Source organism: Suncus etruscus, chromosome 6 (assembly GCF_024139225.1).
Source record: "Suncus etruscus isolate mSunEtr1 chromosome 6, mSunEtr1.pri.cur, whole genome shotgun sequence".
In the NCBI taxonomy this organism is placed as follows: Eukaryota; Metazoa; Chordata; class Mammalia; order Eulipotyphla; family Soricidae; genus Suncus; species Suncus etruscus.
The window spans coordinates 129887979-129903982 of record NC_064853.1 but is presented as its reverse complement, the minus strand read 5'-3'; the positions used below and the strand labels follow the sequence as shown (position 1 = coordinate 129903982).

Here is a 16004-nt window from a genome sequence, read left to right as displayed (position 1 = left end):
GAGGACAGTAGACAGACATAGACAGGTCACACTCACAGTCTTTCACAGCTGAGCCCCACTGGGCCGGTGTACTTTCGCGGATTTTCCCCGCCTGGTGTCACACACAGGGAGCCAGCTTTTGCAAAGGTTAGCCGGTTTTTATGCTCTGAAGTCCCTCCCTGAAAATGGCGTCTGGGCGAGCGAGGTTTCTGGAGGCTCTTTTTGCCCCACTCGCAAGAGTTTCACGCAAGAGGACAGTAGACAGACATAGACAGGTCACACTCACAGTCTTTCACAGTTGAGCCCCACTGGGCCAGTGTACTTTCGCGGATTTTCCCCGCCTGGTGTCACACACAGGGAGCCAGCTCTTGCAAAGCTTAGCCGGTTTTAATGCTCTGAAGTCCCTCCCTGAAAATCGGCAATTCTTAATTCTTCAGAAATAACATGAAAAATTTGAAATGATGAACATAAAATGGAAGTTTAGGAGTAAACAATTTTTTCTCTTCCCCCAGACTTTAGCTTTGTCAAAGAATCTCTCCTAAGACAACATCTCTGTCTATGCTGAGTGGCAATATAGTGACAGGGCTGGAGCTGCCTGGCTTTGGAATGCCAGGCTAGGCCAACAGGGTCACTGCATGTCCCTGCATTCACACATGGCCACACCTAACCCTGCTCTTTCATTTGCTTGGGATTGGGGAGGCTGTTGGGTCATATTCAGTGGTGCTCAGAGGCTACTTCTGGCTCTATGCTCATGAATCATGCTTGGTGGTGCTTGGGAGACTATGTAGTTCTAGGAATGGAGCTGGGTTTGGCACATGCAAGGCAAGTGTCTTACCCACTATTCTATTTCTTCTGCCCCACATTGTTCTGACAGTTAAGCCCATATATCTTAAAATAGAGGTGTAAGTGCACAAAAATGTTTCCTCCATAACAGGATTTTTCTTCTTTTCTTCTCTAGGGTCCCAAGGTAGGACCAGGCTTCTTGGCTCACCTCTGTGGACATATTGATTCCCATGCTTTTTTATTAAGGTGACAGGCTGGCATGTTCCAACTGCACCTCACTCCTTCAATCCAGCTGGCATCTTAGGTGGTAGCAATGGATGAGAAGTTCCTATTGGTCATTTAAGTGCATCCCCCATTTCATCACTAAATCTGTTGTTCTAGTGGAGAATCTTCAAGGTCATGAAGTCATGGTCATGACACCATCCTGAACCTTCCTTACCATTTTCTCTCAGACCCTGCTTCTCAGAATCTCTCCTAGGTGGAGAGTAAAAGAAGAGAGAGAAAGAGAGAGAAAGAAAGAGAAAGAGAGAGAAAGAGAGAGAAAGATAGAGAGAAAGAGAGAGAGGTGAGAGATCAGATCACTCATACAATAACATTTGCCTTGATTTCTCTGTTCCTGTACCTATTTATGTTCATATGCTAAAAAAGAAAAGTTTCCCCATCTTTCTTCTCTGGGGAGAAGAGATTGTCAGCTTATTTACATTGATAATATAAGTGCTAGAAAAGAAAAGGAAGCTGGCCTAGTGTGCTACGAAGGTGCAGAAGGAGCCTCAGTCTCCAGTCACAGTTAGAGGATTACCATACCAGCACATTAATGTGTGGCAGCACTTTTAGGCATTTTTAGGAAAGTTTACTAAGCATCTAGTACCTGCCAGAGAGGTAAAGAGTCTATGCAATTGGAGGCTTCTTGGATTTATGGCTTTTGGCAATGCTGGACATATAGTTCCTCAAGATGGCCATCAGAGGGGTCCAGGTAAGGCACTATCCAGTTAGCCATGGTCACCTGCAGTCTCCACCCTTGTCAGGCCTCTGTTCTTGTGTACAATTCTTATTAAGCCCTGTGTATGCATTTAAGTCTCCAAGGTACAAATGGAGTGATATCTTCAACCTCATTTTCTCTCTAGAGAGCTGCCTAATTTTCAGGCAGTGCACCAATGATTTACTCTCCCTTGGGTATCTGTTTCTAGAAACAGGCTTTGATAAATCCAACATAAAAGTCATCCTTTTATTTCTTACACTACTTTCTGGGTCCACATTTCCCCTAAGGAGATGTAATGAGGGATTTGAGGCCCATGAAGAAAGACTACAGTGACTTCCTTTTGAGATGTTGCATCACCTTGAATCATCCCACCATCGGAAAAGAACTCTGCTGCAGTAGAAACATGCCTTCAGAAGTTTCAGGGCTGACCTCATCCTGCCATCTGCTCTCAGGGCTGTCCTTTCCCCAGGGTACCTTCACTGAGGGCTGTGACATTAGGGGACAGGAATGGGTTGATATTTCTTGGTCCTGTCTGCTTTAGAGAATCAATAAATTTGGATAGTGTGTCTATTGTTCCTGAGAATTTTTTTCACCAAACTGGTATTATTCTGGGATGCAGTTTCCGTAGTTCACAAAAACATTCTGCATTAAAAAAATCTTCATGAAACATTTTAGGATTGAGCAAATTTTTGTTGGTGGTGTTTTGTTGTTGTTGTTTTGGTTTTTGGGCCACAACTAGTGATTCTCAGGGGTTACTCCTGTCTCTGTACTGAGAAGTTGTTCCTGGCAATGCTCAAAGGACCATATAGGTTGCTGAGAAATGAATCTGATTGGCTGCATGCAAGTTGAGTACCCTATCCACTCTTATTTATTTATTTATTTAATTTTATTTTATAAAGATAAAGATGCAAAGAAAGAGGACAAGGTACTATCTGTGCTATCTCTCTAGCCCCAAGATTTAGCAGGTTTTGAAAGAGAGCAAGGACATCTAAAGGATTCACTTTAGAAAATTATAAGTAAGTTAGCAGTCATTGTCTCCAATAGGCTCTTAGAAATGGCAACTTTCCTTGAAACTGCCTATAACAAAATCAATTTGATTATCAAGTTACTCTCCCAAATATACTCAACTGGATAATTACATTTAACAATTATTTATATCGAATTATTTACTCACTATCCAACCTGCTGGTTCAAGGCTAGTGTCATGGCAAGCCAGAAATCAGCCCAGCAGCATAAGATCAAGGCAGACCCTGACCTTGGACCAGACAGGAAAGCCATTTTCATGGGTGACACTCAAACCTACACTCACCTGCCTGTGACAGGAGAGTCAAGTCAAGGAGCATGTGGGAGAAACTAGAGTAGTGGAGAAAACATATGAGTCATAGGGAAATGTAAACTCCACGCCTACCCAGACTCCACTACTTTCTTTCTTAGCAGTGTTACAGTGAATACATCTATCACAACAGTGTGGTTAATCAAGGACTTGCTCTATTAGAAATGTGAGTAGGAAAATTGATCAGTCCCATTGGTTGGGTTTGTGGGGTGGGGGGTAGGTAGAACTCAGCAATGTTCCAAGCCCCCCTCTATGGAAGCATTTCCTATTTGATCTCTGACTTTTCCACAGGTGGGTGGTCTGTTACCACATCTCTTTCTCATACACAAATCACCACCACCATGTTATATGAATATCCTCAGTTGAACATATTCATAAGCTTCTCTGCTAGAGAGAAATGCCAAGACTTAGAATGAGTGACGTCAAATACCATTAAGTCTTTACTCCTCTAGATCACACAACTTGTACTTTAAAATACAAGCTGAAAAGTGGGTCTGCTCTTGGCCTTTTGGCAGACTGTGCTTTGTGTGAGTAAGCATGGGTGTGTTCATTCATTCATTCTTATTCTTCGGTAGTGACAATTACACTTTGTCAAGACTGAACTGTATAGTGGAGGTTCACAGACTGTTCTCCCCCAGAGATAGTACTTATGAAGTGCTGTTGGAATGAGCACTAAAGGTGAATGATAACAAAATTGTCACCAAATAATTTGTTGACCTCAGGATAGTTCTCACAAATTTAAGAATTTCTATAAAAATTAAGAGGGTAGAGAAAACATGAATCCAACCATGAATTTCCCCCATACTAAAAGTCTGATAGACAAAAACCTCTCAGAAAATGTTTCTTGAGAAATGACCAAAAGGAGAACACATTATTGTAAAAAAACTGTTTTTGTACTTGTAATGACATGGAAGAAACAACTTTCAGGAGTGGAGGGTGGTTCCAGTCTGAGTTGCAATCCAGCTCTTCTACTCTTACAGGCAAGGCAGTTATTCATTTTTTTATTTTTTAATAATAATAATTTCTTTAAGCACCACGATTACAAAAAATGTTCGTAGTTGGGTTTCAGCCATCAATTGGGAACCACCTTTAGTTACTTATTCTCTATGACCTTAAATTTCTTCTTCTTTCAGGAATATGGGAAGGATTAAATGGATGTTAAATTTGCCAAGGGTTTAACATACTATTTTCAAGCAGGCATGTCAAATGCTAATGCTGTCAAGTGTTAAAATATTCACATATCACCAATTCTTTCTATGCCAAAGACCTCATCATATTTGTTAAGTATACTTTTAAAGAACACTTAGGATATGGGAAATTTGGGAGCCCCGAGACAAGTTTATTTATGCTCCCTGTTATTATGCCCCCTGTACTCTGCTATAAATTTGCAGGTGTATTCATTGTTACAGTAGTCCACTGAGGAATGTTTGTTTAACAGGGAAGAAAACTGATAAGAGTAAATAAGCAGTAACAAATTCGGGTTCAACTCCAGTTTGCACAACAGTGAGTTACCAATTTTTAATTTTTTATTGCTTTTGACATAGCTTGATTCTATTGTCTAACCCAGACTAATAGATTAAAATAAAACAAAGCTGTGAATTCAATAAAGCACAGATATACACATATCCTTTTAAGTTTTATTTATATTTCTTAGTTCAAGAATTACACACTATTCAACATTTGTCTATATTTACATGCTGAAATTGATTTTAAGTTTAAATTCCAGAAAATAATTCTTATGTGCTACTCATTTATAGTCCTCTTTTTTTTAACTATCTCATGTATCCCAGAGATTTTTTGTAGTCCCGTTTTTAGAAAAACATGAAAGTAGATGCAATGATATCCACTTGTGTTTTGCATTTTCTAGCCATTGGAAAATGTGCATTATGTGCATATTAAGAAAGGCTACAAGGTAATCAGTAAGGCTGATACTCACTACATTGTGAAGAAACTAGAATACCACTTTATATAAAAGGACAATTCATAATTGTGCAGGGACAATACTCATAACAGAACTATTTAAACACCCATGCAAATAAAATTTGTTTTAAAATGTTATGAACTCGTAATTATTTGCAACTCCTATTTATGTTGAAAATAACCGTGATTGAATTCAAATTATTGGACTGAAACAGGAAAGATACGAGCTGATGGAAGCATCAACTCATTTCAGATGGTGCCAGAACACACATGTGGGCATACGTCAGTGGACACATGACAGGAGACTTTTGGTTTTCAAAGTTAAAAACAAAACAATACACAGTTTTTAATAATTTGTATATTTATCACTGAGAACTTCTCAAAAACAAATTAAAATTTGATATAAGAATCTTGCACATATCTACATAAATGTTTTGCTTCCATCTCCAAACCACAGAGAGATGTTTAAGATTACTGCTTTTTTCTTTTAACGATTTCTTTAGGGCAGAATCTTAACTGCCATTCTGTTGGCTTCTAACTGTTACAAGTCCTAGTGCATTTGGAAAATGATTTTAAACCTTTGGTGTGAAGCAGTGTCTATTTTTTTTTTCATTTTCCCCACATATTCCCTTTTTTCTTTCCTTTTTTGTTTTTTAATAATTCTAGCATCTTTGGTTGAAAGGAATAATACTATCTAAGGATAAAATGTTATCAATTTAAAAAAATCTAGTATGAATTGTATTAACAAATGTCTGATGCAATATGAATAATAAGCATTTTTATTTCCTGTAATGTCGTTATAAACTTTTACTCTTTGAAAACTGGTATTTAAGCTACAACCTTTGGTTTGTTTAACTCTGGCATAGAAAAAGCGCTTTCTCAATGATCATTTCTGCTTCAGACAATTGTCATTTCTGCTGGCTGTTATACTGACTATATACACACTATAGCTTTTCTATAGAGGGGATGCATGCACGTGTGTGAGAGGGTGCCTAACTGTGCATAAGAGGGGGGAAGAGAGAGATAGAGAGGGAAAGAAAGAGAAACAAAGAAAGAAAGAGAGAACAAATCGAAACCCTTCTGTCTGGGATCCCAAACGATTTATGCAAAAGGGTGTTTAAATCACTCTGCTGGGGCACGGCAGTAACTATATGTAGTAAAAAAAAATTGAAAAAATTAAGAAAAAAACTAAAGTTATTTTATCTATTGACTATTCATTTATGGCAGGTTTAATTATTTACAAAGTAACACACCAACTGAAGCCATAAACAGAATTAGCACATTGCCTTACCATAAAATACAAATTAGAAGTTAAAAATATTTAAGAAATCTGTTTTAATATTTACACACACTCAGTGAAAGTTATGATCGCTCACATTACATAGATTCTGTACATTTCACAAATGGCATGAGTGCTATGATTAAGAAATGGGCCCTAACCAACATGGCGGGGTCTAGGGTTGCTGTCTTTTTATTTTCCTCCTCCACTTAAGAGGAATTTTTTAAAATATATTTATCTGTTTTCATAAGACATTTTTTAAAATCACCGATGGACAACACTGTTTCTGTGAAAAAGAGAGCAAGTGGACAAGCGATGTAAGAACTAGTTCATTTCCGATGCTCCGAAGTACAGTACTAGTGTAGCGGCAGACTGTGCGATGGTCTGTAAGAACTGGAGGCATTGATCTGCTGATAGAGAAGTGTTCAGTACCCTGTATTACTGTTTCAGATGCTGCCTAGTTTGTTGCCAACTTAAAAATGTTCTTACATGGGTTTAATGAAGGAAATACAACATATTAGCTTATTCCTTTTGTTCCACAACAAATGGACACATATGCGTGTATGTCGATATGAATCTCTATGTACACTCATATACATCTATATACAAGTAGATATGATGTAAGACCTGTTTCTTGATTGTTCTGCTGTTTTTGTTCTGAGTATGAAGTCATCACAAACTGAAACACAAATACCTATAGAAAATGGAAATTATCTTAGGTGTCAATGTAATGCAGGTCTTGCTTAAAATTAGCAAGGTTCATTTCCTCATTATGCATTCCACTGAACTTTCTCTGTGTGTTGTGCTTTTGTAAGCTGATGGATTTTTTTTGTGTGTGTTTCTAATGCTAGAATGTAAAGTTTTTTGGTTCATAAACCATTTATTATTATTATTTTTACTTAGCACTGCTTTTGAAGAAATGATGAAAAAGGTCTAGATGGCACAGCTTAAGTCTTTTCCTGTTATTAAATTGCAGTAGAAAGAATGATAACATTCCTTATGCAAACACATGATTATGTTGCATGAGTTTTCAATTCTGGAAATGCATTTAATACCTATTAGAAGTCATGTACAATATATATACAGATGGAGATCAAATGCTTCAATTAGACTGTGCATTTTTAGACTCAGAATTTGCCTATAAATTTTACTAAGATGAAAAAACACCTTAATTGCTGGCTATTTCTTGATCAAAAGAAAAGGTGACATTTATATGTATAAATGAATTATAAGACCGTATCAGAATGATCAAAACACACTATAGTGGTCCTTATATTTAGCAAGTGGCTATCGAGCTGACTGTCATCATAGATTTCTGAGATCTAGCACCCCTCCGAAGCCCTTCATCAATTGTTCTCACCATTGTTCTCAGGGGAGAACAATCCAATTCAACTACAATAAAAATAGTGCTTAAGAGAAAATTCTTTATCTACTGAATCATTGGGTAAGGTGAGCAAGCTGCATCTACTTATGTGATTACTGAATACCAATATAAAAGTTTTACTCTAGGACATCTGAACCGAAGTCTCATCTTTGCTTTTCTCTCCTCTTTTCTCCTGTATCTCTAGAACAGAAATGAATCCCTGGGTCATGGGCAAAGCTGCTTTTCTCCACTTGAATCTGATTCCTCTGCTATCTTACATTAGGATTCTGTTGTAACCATAAATGACAACATCAAGGATTTTTATGGCTTTTATGTCAATTGCAAATAAGAGTCCACTTTTACATGTGGACTCTTGAGTTGTCTCTAGAAAAATCTTTCCAGAATGGCATTTGGGAGTTGTGCACCTGAGTTATTGATATGTTCCTTCCTGATATAGTTGGCTCAAGCTTTACCCCCTGGCAACAAGGGACAGGCACTTTTAATAGTGTGATGCCCCCAAATAACTGGAAGGGAGTCCCTGGAGAAATTCGAGGAATCTTTACTGAGCCCAGACACAGATTTGGGATTCTGCCCAAAGATCAGACTCAGAGGTGTTCAAGTGTATAAACAAAACATAAGGAACAGAGTTTCCTATGATAATGGGGGAGGAGGGGACTCATTCCTTCTTGGTACAAATTTAGAAAAGTAAATCCTTTTTGTTGCTGCTGCTGGAAGAGAGGAGTAGCAGGACTTTACTATATTCCAAGGTGCTGGATTCTATTTTCTTCCACCGTGGATTCAAGCATGGAAGGAAACAGACACAAAATCCAGAAGAAATACTGGTCTAGGCCACTTTGCATTGTTAGGGACATTATTCTCATTTAAATGACTTGCTGTTTTTCATTAAATCAAGTGAACTCATCCTCTAAGAAGAGATCAACCAAATCAAACTTTAAGAAAAATTGAAAAATTCAGAGTTTTCTTTAAAAAAATACATCCACAGAAATTAAATACTGTAGTATATGTGCTCTTTCTAATCCATTTATGGGCCAATAATGGATGAATTAGTATATAAAATTTTTTTGAAACAGAATGAAAATTATCACATTGTTCAATCATGATGATCAGGCATTCATTTTCTGTACTATCCAATGAGGCTCATAATGTTCATAATGTGGATTTTTTGTTATTTTATACTTTTTTATCTTGTTTCCTGGATTAGGCAGGTTTCAATGTTTATAAGAAAGTATACTCAGAAAATAAACTCAATAACCCCCCAAACTAACATAGCCTTTGAAATTTGTTTGTCATTAAAAAAGAAAAATACTGATTTTTGGATAAGAAAAAAAATATATATATCGTTCACTCTAATTCCAAAACCTTACTTTATTTCCAAAGCATATAATCAATTTTAGAAGGAGGAGCTAGAAAGGACCATTATTAGTCCTATAAAGAAATAGCAAATCCTTAAAATAATCCTATGAAATCCTATTAAAAATCCTATGAAATTCAGAAATAAAATTTATGGGGCAATATGGTAGAGATAACTGAACTATATGAGAATAATCTCTTATTTGTGCTCTGTATTAATATATTTGAAATATTTCTAATCTCATGCCTAATTATAACAACTTCTATATTGTTGTTGTGTTTCATTAAAAGGACTAAAACAAAAACTTTTTTGTTATATTTTCAAAAGGGTGTGAGGTGGGGAAAAATATCTCTTGCTCTTCCTTTGCCACTGACCACAGAACGTTAGCTCAGATACTATATAGGATTGAGAAGGATGACATTGCTAGTTTGCTTGAATTTTGTTTCAGTAGTTTTTTTCAGTAGTTCTTTCTGGGTTTTCTATTTGGCTCTGGACTGTTGACTCATATATAAGTCACCTAGAAAATAACATTTTAGGAAAAATAATCACTGGTCACCATGTATGACAATGCTCAGAAGTTTTGTAATCTCTAAATATAAAAATGGAAGACATAATAATTATCTCTGTGTTCAAGCTGACTAAGACTAGTCAAATTGGATTTCTATCTTGATTTCCTTATGGTATCTGAAGTACCAGAGAACCTTCTAGAATTCAGTGGGAATATATCTTCCAGTGGTATCATCATCACCTTAATCAGTACAGCTAAGACTTGTTTACAATAAGTCTCAGGCATTTTCAAGGCATTGCAGAGGATTTTCATAAACATTGTTCCATGCCATCTCAATAGCATACTGACCATAGGAGTAAAGATGACGAGGATCTAGACATGATTTCTTCTCAGTGAAAAGACTGACAATACTATCATACCTTCTAATACTATCAACAAACCTCTCTGTGCAGGCTCATTCATGGTTCATAAAGTGGAACACTCAGGCCTAATCTACGAGCATGTGTCTGAATCACTTGCATTTGAACTGGAAAACCACAGGGACCTCGGTGTGTTCATTACTTAGCAGAAGCAACCCAAATGGTATGGAATGGACCACAGGATAGACCAGCAACTAAGGTATTTTAGCATCACTTTTGTCCTGGATATTTGTTTTCCAAGTCCAACATCAGGCTGTCTAACTGGTTCAAGGAGAAATCAAGTCCTTGCTGCCCAGGGAAGACTATGATTTAGTTCACATAATAAAGCCAATAGACGATGTTGAAGAAGGAGAAGACTACAGGGAAGAATATGCGGGACCACCGATCGATGGCATTCACATCAGTCAAGTCGGGGATGGTGATTTTCAGTTGGGAGGCACGTCTCCGGAGGCGGCTTTTCTTTTGGGCCACATGTCGTTCCAGGGCATTTCGGCCAAAACTATGCCTGGGCAACCCAGCTTTCCGGTATTGGATGCTGGAGGCATCATAGGCCAGCATGGTGCTCCTTGGGTCTCCAAGTCCCATTACTGCCTCCGATGTGGCCATTTCGTTTTTTATCTCAAGGGTGCTCAGCAAGATGTTTTCATGGGGGTCCATCTACAGGAAAGAGAGATCAAATAAGATAAAACAGTAAGAGGGTTGGTGTTTTTTAAACTGAAGTAAAGTTTACATACAACCTTTGTTAGTTTCAATTGCTACACCATAATAATTTGACCATTATATACTAAATAATTATCACAATAAGTCTATTTTCCATCTGTTCTTTGAATGTTTTCAAATTTGCATTCTAATAGTATTTCCTCTGCATTTTATACTGTATGTGCAGCTGGAAATTTGTGCAGCTGATTCTCATCAAGCCCTTATGTCCATCCCAGGCTCCAACTACCTATATGTTCTCTGCCTCTATGGTAATAGCAAATAAGTCTTAGTTTGTGTGTGTGCGTGCGTGCGTGCGTGCGTGCGTGTGTGTGTGTGTGTGTGTGTGTGTGTGTGTGTGTATAGAGTAGCTTCTTTTCATGTTTGCACTAGTTTATTTTTATTGCAAGAACATTGCAGTGTAACATGTAAGTTCCAGGGGCATGTAATTATAAATCAGCATCTGTATAAGTCCATTAAAAATCCAGTTTTGTCTTTCATCAAAGAACTGGTCGCCTTTGTCTTAATTTATCCCCTCCTCTTTCCTTAACCACTGACTGTTATTACAGTCCACATTTTTCTTTTGTATTTATTTAGTTCATCTATTTGATTTTTCTATATACTGCACATGAGAGAAATGGCATTCTATTTGTCTTTCTCCATCTGGCTTATTACACTAAATATAATATCCATTAGATCCACTCATGTTGCAAATGACAATTTCACATTTTTTAAAATATCGAAATAGCATCCCTGTGTATTGTAGCATTATCCTTTCTTTATTAACTCACTTGTCAGTGGGTGGTTAGGATATTTCTGCTTCTTTGCAACGTATATGAGTACTATCTCTTCAAGAAGATATTATCCAATTTTGTATAAATTCCCAAAGTGGGATAATGACAATATGAATTTCTATCTTCAGTTTTTGGAGGACTCTCCACATTGTCTTCTTATTAGTGATTATACTCAGCATAGCACTTTAACATGTAGCTTAGGTACTAATTATCCTAGTGGTTAAGAGAACTGGCTTTGCAGTTACATGGTCAAAGTCTAAATCATAACTCTAATTAGAGGCTATTTGAGTTTGTCTCTCCATTTATTAAATGACATGATCCAGCATAGAGGATTACTGTGATGATAGGACAATATGAGAGACTGTTGCTAGCACCATTTCTGTTATTTCTCCTTAGACATGCCAAGTGACAGATGGCATAATCCCCTATATAAAGAATTTAGTATTCAGTGGCATCTGGCAAGAGGCTAGCCTGGTTTCAAGACCACACTGCCTCTGCTATAAAAGACATGACACTGTTCAAATCCTTACAACTCTCCAAACCTCTCTTTTCCTCATCTGTAAAATGGGATGAACACAGACTCAATTTCCCATTAAATGAGACAATGCTCAGGAAACCCATAGCACAAAGGTTATCTCAGTAACTTATTTTAAAATACTTGTTTATATTTAAAAAATATTTACAGTCATTATTCAACTGCAAAAGGAAATATAACTGTGTTAGGCACTAAGTAGCATTAGGAGATTAATCATTAAATTGTGCTTACAGTAGCATAATTACAAGTTGGAAGAACTATAAAAACAGTTAGTTATAGTTAATAAGCTCTTACTATATATGCCAGAGTGTATAATTTCATTGAATATGTTTTTGACCTATGGGTATAAGATGTCACCTAAATTTCCACAGCCAACATAAATTAGGTGAAATAGTAGTTTTGAGCAATCCACACAGAGGCAACATTTGATTAAATTCATAAAAAATAGTTGAAAATCATGGATGAATAGTCTGTGGGTGGTGGAGGAGTGAGCAAAATGGAAGCTGGTTTGCGAAAAAATGGGAAAAAGACAGAACACTACAGAAAGTGTGAGCCCTCAGTGGAGAGAGGACTAGCTTGAATCCTGGACTTGAATCCTTTTCCTTCCTGAATTATCTTCTGAATTACTTATTTTCTTTCTTTTTCTTTTTGTTTTTGGGCCAGGACCAGTGATGCTCAGGGGTTAATCCTGTATTTGTGCTTAGAAATTACCCCTGGTTTGGGGGACCATATAGAACTCCAGGGATCAAATAGCGGTCTGTCCTAGGTTAGCATATGCAGGGCAGACGCCCCACTGCTTGTGCCACCACTCTGTCCCCTTCCTGAGTTATTTCTTCACCAAAAAATAGCAAGGGGTGAATGATCACCTCAGGAGTCCAATTACTCAATGATTAAGCAAGTTGTTTTGTTTTGTATAGTAGGAAATGGTTGTATGCTTTGTAAGAGGTAACTGTGACAAATAATAAAAGCTAGTTGCCACATATTATTAATGGCGTGCATTTATTTGGATGGACAATCAGGATATACCAAATGCAGTAAAGCAGTTGAAATTATATACTAAAGAAAACATGTTTAATAACAGCTGCTAAAGATATATAGCAGTAAGAAATATAACCAAATACCTAATTGGGAGATACAATGTTTGAAGTCTCATAAATTATTCAGAAGGCAAAAACACTGTTGCTAATATTACATACTTACAATTAGCCTTAAGATGTGGTTTAATGACCCTATATTATAAATTCAAATCTAAAATTCGTTGAGAAAGGGAAGCTATAAAATATGCTAGGACATAATAATAGACCAATTACTCTCTGTTCACCAATCAGACATCCTATATATCAGACCCAGAGAGGCACTTTTCCTATTAGAAATATTAAAACTACTCTGAAGATTAATTTTAAAAGATTTGGAAACTAAAGTGGAACTGGCTCCTTCTAGGGCTGAGTGGCCCTGGAAGAGGAAGCAATACTTAGAAGCACATAGGCATCACTGAATCTTCACAATCAGCCTTAGAAATGATCTATTTCCTATGTTTCAGGTGAGGGTCATTAGTTTTCTCAAGTCCTACAGTCAACAAACAGTGCAGTTGGAACTCAAACCTTGATTATTTGAGTCTAAGATTAGAGGTGGTGTGTATGTGTGCACGTGTGTGTGTGTGTGTGTGTGTGTGTGTGTGTGTGTGTGTGGTTGGTTGGTTGGTTGGTTGGTTTACAATATCAAAGAAAGTTAAGAAGATGGAAGAGGGAACCCTCTTAGCCTTGTTTTTGCAATTATTCTTTAACTCTTCTTCAAAAACCCTAGCTCTACAAAAGTTCTTGGTCCTGTGCAAGATGATGTTCAGGTGTCACCCCCTCTCCAGACACTGAATATTTATTTTTCTTTAGAGCATCTTTACTAAGAACAACTAGGAAATAGACATGAAATTTTATTGAGCTCAGCATAAGAAGACAGTAAGAAAAATAGAGTGCAGGGTAAAGGGTCTGATGTTGTCACCCGAATAACTGGAACTTTGTGACTGAATCTTATGGTGATTCAACTAGAAAAAAATAAAACCCAAATATTCACATTGATCATCACTGTATCTGGCTTACTGTGCTCTGGAGGATAAAGCTACTGCTGCTGTCTCCAGAATTAACAGTAAATTTGGACACTAGGACTAGACATCTGCCTCCTTGCTTGTGGTAGCTGACCATAGAAAAGTGATTTTATCCTTTCCAGTCAAGTCTGGTTTCTTTTCTTTTCTTATCTTTTTTTTGGGGGGGCACACCTGGTGACGCTCAAGGGTTATCTTGGCTATGTGTTCAGAAATCGCTCCTGGCTTGGGGGATCATATGGGAAGCCAGGAATTGAACCGAGGTCTGTCCTAGGTTAGTGCATGCAAGGCAAATGCCCTATCACTTGTGCACTGCTCTGGCCCCATGTCTAGTTTCTTCACCGAGGGGAAAGTAAATGAACTGACAAGGAGTCTACAGACAGTCCCATGACAGCATACTTCAAGGGGGTAGAAACCTTGTATAACCTAGGCCGAAGGAATTCCCTCCCTAATTCCCCCAACAATGCCTATGCTGGGGGGGGGGGCAATCTCCCTTTTTGCTTTTCCTTTTCCTTCTTTTTCTATCTATCTATCTATCTATCTATCTATCTATCTATCTATCTATCTATCTATCTATCTATCTATCTATCTATCTATCTATCTATCCTATCTTTGTTTGATTTCTGTGTTTCAGTGTAGAAATAGAAGTTGATGCCCCCAATTTCATCTGTTATTTTATCTTTCTCTTTATTTTTCTGCTCTGGCATGGTCTTATTGCAGGACTGAGACTATTATGTGGTGCTTGCCTTTAGTGCTGTAGTGCTTACTAGATATTTTATTTGGTATTCCTTCTTGTATTGTTGTGATACTTCAATTCCTTTGTTCCTGTCCTCTCTCAAACCGAGGTTGAGAGCCTCTAGAAGGACTACACCCATTTTCGGTTTATCTGATTTTTACCCCACTTTTTTGTTGTTAAACAAAACCATATAACTTGAACTATCTAGTTCCGCCTCTCAAATAGAGGGGGAAATAAAGGAGGATACCAGGACCAAACAGATATATGATCAATAAGTAGTAAACTGGTCACAGAGGGGACCACCTGTTTTGGAGGCCCTGGGGGGTGAGGGTGGGGGATATGGGAGGCAGGATGGGAATGGGGTGAGGACAAACTTGATGACGGGAATTCCCCTGATTCAATGTTAATATGTACCTAAAATATTATTGTGAAAGTTATGTAAACCAATATGGTCAAAATAAAAATTATATATTAAAAAATAAAGAACAGGGGCCAGAGAGATAGCATGGAGGTAAGGCGTTTGCCTTTCATGCAGGAGGTTATTGGTTCCAATCCTGGCGTCCCATTGGGTCCCTGTGCCTGCCAGGAGCGATTTCTGAGCATGGAGCCAGGAATAACCCCTGAGCACTGCCGGTGTGACCCAAAAACCACAAAAAAAAAAAAAAAAAAAAAAAGAACAGGGTTTGGGAAGAAGAAGCATCCACAGGAGGAGGTTGGGGATCTAATGCGCTATAGGGGCTGATTCTAATCAAAATGGAGTGCTCTGCAGGGTATTCACAACTACTAATATGCTGGAAAAACAAAAGGAAGGAAGAGCAAGGAGGCAGAAGCATTTTGAGTCCTCTGGTGGTCATGGTGGAATGGACATGCTTGAGGTACCAGATAGTCACAGGCTGCAGTGGGGCAGACATCTGCATCCTCTCACAAGTGCTATGAGCCTAGCTATGGGTCATACTAGTTAGAACACTTCAAGCTCAAAATAGAACTTCTTGTGCAGTTCCAATTAAGGTTATTAAAACCTAGGGCCAAATTCACCTGAATTTAAAAACTGATATTCTCCTCCTCCTCTCCAGTCCTTACTCATAACCATAGAGCTGTGAGATAGGGAGGAATAATGAATAACCATCTCTATTTCTAATATATCTCCCAATTAGCAGAGACAGTATGGAGATTTGAGCAGATGGCCGTGTTCTAAGGCTGCACATCAGAGTTT

General features: G+C 37.8%; 2 protein-coding genes across 3 annotated transcripts in view; one reads left to right on the top strand and one right to left on the bottom strand.

The window, feature by feature from the left end:
- Positions 1-16004, top strand: part of GABRA1 (gamma-aminobutyric acid type A receptor subunit alpha1) — a 1147113-nt gene that overhangs the window by 602275 nt on the left and 528834 nt on the right. The gene's annotated exons all lie outside the window — the stretch shown is intronic.
- Positions 4692-16004, bottom strand: part of GABRB2 (gamma-aminobutyric acid type A receptor subunit beta2) — a 209791-nt gene continuing 198478 nt past the window's right edge. For both annotated transcript variants that reach the window (XM_049776062.1, XM_049776063.1), the window contains one exon: positions 4692-10592. In XM_049776062.1, the coding sequence (XP_049632019.1) occupies positions 10245-10592 (348 nt within the window). In that variant the 3' untranslated portion in view covers positions 4692-10244. The remainder of the gene's footprint in view (positions 10593-16004) is intronic.